Source organism: Vigna unguiculata, chromosome 1 (genome assembly GCF_037176805.1).
Source record: "Vigna unguiculata cultivar grain cowpea cultivar isolate G323 ecotype 2 chromosome 1, ASM3717680v1, whole genome shotgun sequence".
NCBI lineage: Eukaryota > Viridiplantae > Streptophyta > Magnoliopsida > Fabales > Fabaceae > Vigna > Vigna unguiculata.
In genome coordinates, this window is record NC_140792.1 from 29,982,959 (window position 1) to 29,988,958 (window position 6,000).

The 6,000-nt window shown below is 34.4% G+C and overlaps 1 protein-coding gene across 3 annotated transcripts in view; it reads right to left on the reverse strand.

Moving 5' to 3' along the window:
* RIF10 (polyribonucleotide nucleotidyltransferase) overlaps positions 1–5,137 on the reverse strand; it is a 49,765-nt gene extending 44,628 nt beyond the window's left edge. For 2 of the 3 annotated variants that reach the window (XM_028074660.2, XM_028074652.2), the window contains exons 1-2: positions 4,698–5,137; positions 3,214–3,282 (exon numbers count right to left, since the gene is read on the reverse strand). In XM_028074660.2, coding sequence (XP_027930461.1) covers positions 3,214–3,282; positions 4,698–4,976 — 348 coding nt within the window. In that variant the 5' untranslated portion in view covers positions 4,977–5,137. Of the gene's footprint in view, positions 1–1,561; positions 1,611–3,213; positions 3,283–4,697 lie in introns of those variants that run through there. The other variant, XM_085671106.1, reaches the window with a different exon arrangement.
* Positions 5,138–6,000: the final 863 nt, after the last annotated feature.

Consider the following 6,000-nt stretch of genomic DNA (forward strand, 5'->3'; position numbering starts at 1 on the left):
CGATTCATAAACATTTTAAAACATTATAAAAATGTAACATATACTTAAATATATAAGATATATAAATATGCAAAGAGACAATTAAGAACAAAATAACCTCATAGTGAAATAGAGTGATTGTATACATGTGTATATACCACATTATTTCACAATTTCAGCAACATAGCCTTCAAAAAACAATGTGGTTGTTGCATAAGTTTCCTTTAACTGTGGCTATATGCTTCTACAAAAATCTATATTATAGCAATCCAAAAAATAAGTTGTTTCATCAAGATGTCCCACCAAGGAATGACATCTTTCTTTGTCCGAGCAAGATGTTATTTCATCCTTGCTATGCCACCCCAACAAGTATGAGAACAAAACATACACTTCTGTTTGGTGAAACACTGACAATAATTCCATTTAATATTAACTTCTCATTTTGTGTTTGATTTACTCATGTCTGAAACACAAAAACAGAACCTGAAACTTGAGAAACCTCCCTGCACAGAACATACACAAAACAGAGGAGACTGCACCACGACACAGGCACCACCTCAGCATCGCGCGACCACCGCGAGATCACTGCACCAACACCACGAGACCACTATGCGAAAACTCTAGAACATTGTGCGAACACCACCGTGTCACCACTGTGCCACCACCGTGCCACCACCGTGCGACAACTGTGCGACCACCACACGACCATGATGCGACCACTGCGGCTCGCGTCTCGCTCAGACGCAGATAAAAACGAAGGAAGGAACGAGAAAGGAGAGAAGAGAAGAGAGACGAGGGGAGTAGGCAACGTGAAGGAGATGACCTGAATCAGCGCGCCAAAAATACAAAAGGGAAAAAAAATTAGGGTTTCAATAGGGTGGGTCGACCCGACCCAATTCAAAAACCAATTTCAACCCGTATCGAGTTTCGAATCGCGATTCGTACAATTCAGGCTTGTATCGTATCGTATCAAACACGATTCATGAACATAAACGATACAACATGCGATTTGTATCGCCAAGCACCCGTATCGTATCGTTTCGTAGGATTCGTATCATGAATCGTACGATACTTACTACAATGATATATATATATATATATATATATATATATATATATATATATATATATATATATATATATGTGTGTGTGTGTGTGTGTGTGTGTGTGTATGTGTGTGTGTGGTAGGGGGGCAAACATTATCTTACAAGTTGGTTGTGTAAGATTGAGTTAGGCATAATTTCCTTTCTTAAGATGATATCAAAGTCATTCAAAGTCTATCCTAGCAAAATTTGATGAGTCTATCGTGTCCCCATAATCTGACCACCCAAAATCATCTAATCCCATGTTCCAGATGTTCATTCCATAGCATTTGGGTGTCTTGGAGATCCTCTATCAACTAAGGATAAGGCCAAATTAGAATACATAAGTTGGTACAAACCTCACCTTATAGGCCAACTTTGTACAATTGATTTAGTCATAAACTCATTTATTAAGAATTATATTAATTTTTGTTTATATATTCGTAATGTTGTAGATATTATAGTCATGAATAGCTAATTGAAGATTCAAAAAAACTTACCCTGTATCAAGCAGTGTTGTTGGATTTCCAACTTGCCGCCACAACATTGCAGTGGTGATGCGGGTTTCTCATGGTCGCCACTTTTTGCATCATGGAATGCAGAGATGAAACAGAAATGGAGAAAAAGGTGATCAAGCACATGGCTCCCATCTCAAAATGGAAGAGGCAGATGTGCAGCGGCACATGTGGGAAGAACTATTCTGCAACAGCATGAGAGACACCCTAGTGCGCATAAGATAAACCCTAAAGTGCAGCAGCCCATGAGAGAATCTTGTTGAGCTACTGCTTCGTACACCCCATCATTCCTTACACCCCACAAATTTTGGAATTCTAGCTCTTTTCTCTTAATCTTTTGTTGGGTTATCAGCCCAAATTATCATTTTCTTAAAAGTTGGGCCATACCTAACCCAATAAAAACACTACAATTTAACCTAATACCCTATCTACATTACAACCTCTTCTTCTTTGTTATTCAATCCGGCCGCTACTTGCCACCGCTGGTGCTATTGTTTGCCATCGATGGTCGTCGATGACATTGTCGCTTGCCACTGCCGCTCACCACCATCGCTTGCCACCACTGGCGATCCTGCTCTAGCCACCACTAACACTATTACCATTATATTTTTGTTTTCGTTTTTAATTTATCTATATGCATATATCATATTTCTTTTAACCGCAATGCTTCCACCATAATCCTTTATAATTTAATAAAGGAATTTTGGATCTCCGATATTTTTCGTTATCGATAACACTAATATCAAGCATGGAAATTACGCATGAAAGGAAGTGTTTTAAAAGGTACTTTGATGATGTGCATGTAAGGAGACTAGTTATAAAATGTGAAACTTCCCAAATGAAAGGGAAGGTTTTTCCAATGTAGACTCTTTTAGGGACAAATGTGAAATGGATGCAAAATCATGGTGGATTATTCATTGAACTCATGCACCAACACCTCAAATGATAGCACTCATGTTACTTGGACAATCAAGTTCTTGTAGTGAAAGAAATTGGAGTACTTACTCATTTATACATTCCTTGAAAAGAAATAAGATAACACCTCAAAATACAGACGATCTAGTATTTGTGCATATCAACCTTCTTCTTCCCTTAAGAAACTCCTCAACATACAATGAAGAGACAATTAAATTGGGGGATATTGTAGAAGATGACTTTTCATCGGATGATAATGGGATTCTAGAGATTGCTAGCTTATCTATTAATGAACCAGACTTAGAAGTTCTATTTTTCAATGAGGATCACCAAACATGATAGTTGCATAAATTCCTCTTCTATAGAACTTTTCTATCTTGATTTCTTAGATTATAAAGTATGATTAACACATTTTAATATACTTATAATCCTATACATATATATATACATATATATATATAGTCTTGTCTCCTACATTTTTTAATTTAGTTGTATCTTTGTATCCATGACCATGTTTGAGCTTCATAGGCCATGACCACCCTCAAAACACAAGTAGCTCCACCCTTATTGATGAGCTTTTAACAAAACTGAGAGCATAATGCACCCTAAGATATGATAACATTTAGCAATCAAATTTCTTTTCTTTTAACACAGTTTTTATCCACATGTTCATGTTCACAATCATGGATAAACTAATTACTAGAAGAAGTATGGGAACTTACTGTCTCTCCATCTGTAACTGTAACAGAGCCACTTGCCTGTCTTCCTATATGACCAGTCTCAACCAAAATCTGTAGAATGCCACAGAACCTAATATGTAAATCAAACTAGTACTAGATGCACCATTCTACTCTATAAATATATTTTAGGATATTACAACAACACCCCGAATACAACCATAATGTAACATAAAAATATTATCAAGATTTGTCATTTATAAAAAAAAAAAAAAAAAAAAAAAAAAAACTATGCATTCAAGAACATAAAATCTTGCAAAGAAATGAAAACAATATGAGAGCCACAAAAAGGCACAGTCGCGTCCATAGGCCATGTGTGGTTATTGCTACCGTCACCTGGTTGATAACTAAAAAGTAGGGGTGATTCACGTGTTATTCAACAAACATACCAAACATTCCACTAATTCTTTTTGCTTTTCTTTCACTAATTCTATTGAAAGAAATTGAAATCATATAAGCTTAAATCATTTTAGGATATTACAACAACACCCCAAATACAACCATAATGTAACATAAAAATATTATGAAGATTTGTCATTTATCAAAATAAAATAAAAGCTATGCATTCAAGGACATAAAATCTTGCAAAGAAATGAAAACAATATGAGAGCCATAAAAAGGCATAGTCGCTTCCATAGACCATGTGTGCTTATTGCTACAGTCATCTGGTTGATAACTAAAAATTAGGGGTGATTCACATGTTATTCAACAAACATTCCCAACATTCCACTAATTCTTTTTACTTTTCCTTCAGTAATTCTCTTGAAAGAAATTGAAATCATAGAAGCTTAAATCATTAAAAAAAAAAAGTAATTGAAGGTTAACTTCTAAACTTACCCTATTTGATTATTTCACTACTTTATTTGCTACTTATTCATTCAATGCATTCACTGTTTGGCTGTTCCATTGCTTCCTTTCCACTCTTCCAAAATAAAGGCTTCACAAACTCAACTACAACTAATAATATAGTTTCACGAGACTTATGGTTTAGTTGTGTTATCTGTTTAAATTGAACAGTATATATGATCCAATATTATATATTTGAAGTTTTTTTATTGTCTCTAAATCTTACATTCGATACATATTATGATTCATGACTCAAAAAATTAGCTAAACAATTCAGAGCATAAATACGGATTTGATAACTTTGACTTTTAATACTTTCAATCAGACCTAAACAACTATGAAATATATTTATAATCTTTCAAAGAGATAGAAGAAGGAAGCATAAATAATTCTACGCAGTGTTTGCCCAGCTGGTTTTGGACTTCTCTTCCCCTTGAAAGAAGAAGCTGGTCAGACACGTTTTCTAAAATGCTGTTAACAAACTAAGTAACTTAAATTTTACAAAAGAAAAGTAAAAGTATCTTCTAATAAACCTCCAGTCCACAACCCAACCCCCAGCCAAAACAAGCCAAACACGTACACACAAGGCAAACACAGAAACAAATTCACGCAACCAAGCTCACATGTCTATCACCAACGGGAATCTTCACGGAATACGGCTGCAGTACGCCACTGTCGCTGACGACGGACTCCGACACCTCCGGCGAGTCCGCGGATGCTCTGACCGCGGAGCGACGGCTACTCCTGCCAGAAAGAAGCGAGCGGAAGTTGCATTTGCGGGAAGCGGCGAGGCGAGGGGAGGGAGGGAAGAAGAGAGAATTGGAGAGGAGAAAGTGAGATGGTTGGGAATGGCGTTGCAGCGTGGCGAGGCCATGGAGGGAACTACTAGGACATGCCAGCATCGTCTTGTTATTACTATTATTATTACTATTCCGCTGTTAGGGTTTTGGATTGTGGAGCGAGTGAAGGTTTTGCTTCTCAGACGAAGAGAGTGGTGAGAGTGAGAGCGGGACAGAGAGTGATAGAGAGGAAAGGGAGAGAAGGAGAAAACTCTGCCGTTATCCGCTTCTGCTATTTGGTTCAGAGGCGCGCTCAGGTTATGGGCTTTCTCATTCGGTTTTGGGTTCATGCTTCTTGCACCGTTTGTATTTGTTCCTACACCTCTCTTGACTAAAAAAAAATCTAAATCTAAAAGTTGTTGATGTTTCTTCACAATCACTCAAATCAAATATAAAAATTAAATGCAATTAAGTTTTAATTTAGTATAAAATTTAAATAAAAAATAATGATTTCTGTAGTTCTTAAACATTTTTTTACAAGATATATTATAAAGTATTTTTACACAAAAATTGTAAAACCTTTTTTCTAAAAAAGAATTGTTAAATATTCTATAACAAAAAAATTGAAATAAAACATAAATTATGAGTATTGTTCCATACGATTGTAGTTATATTTAGTTTAATTTTAACTTCCTTCCATATTGATGAGTAAATTATAATACCAAATTATTATCAAATTTCAATATATATATATATATATATATATATATATATATTAATTATATTATAAAATAGCAATGTAATTTTTAATTATTAATTAATTAAAAATATATAATTTAATATTCAAATATAATACGTGGTTGAATTCTTTATTTTCAATTTCAAACTAATCTATTTATTTAATAAAAGAAACTAGAGCCAACAAAATTTAAAAAAAAAAAAAAAGTTTTGGTTGATTTAAAGTATTTTTAGATTGGATTTCAATTGTTCTTTTTGTTGGTTATGTTATAATACTCCTAATATTTAATTTTGGGTGAAAGAGTTTTATAATCCTTTTGGTTTCTCTATTAATCATTTGTTTTCAACTTAATCTACTATTTTTAAAGGTTTAAGTTAATCTCATATTAATTTATAATTAGTGAATTCA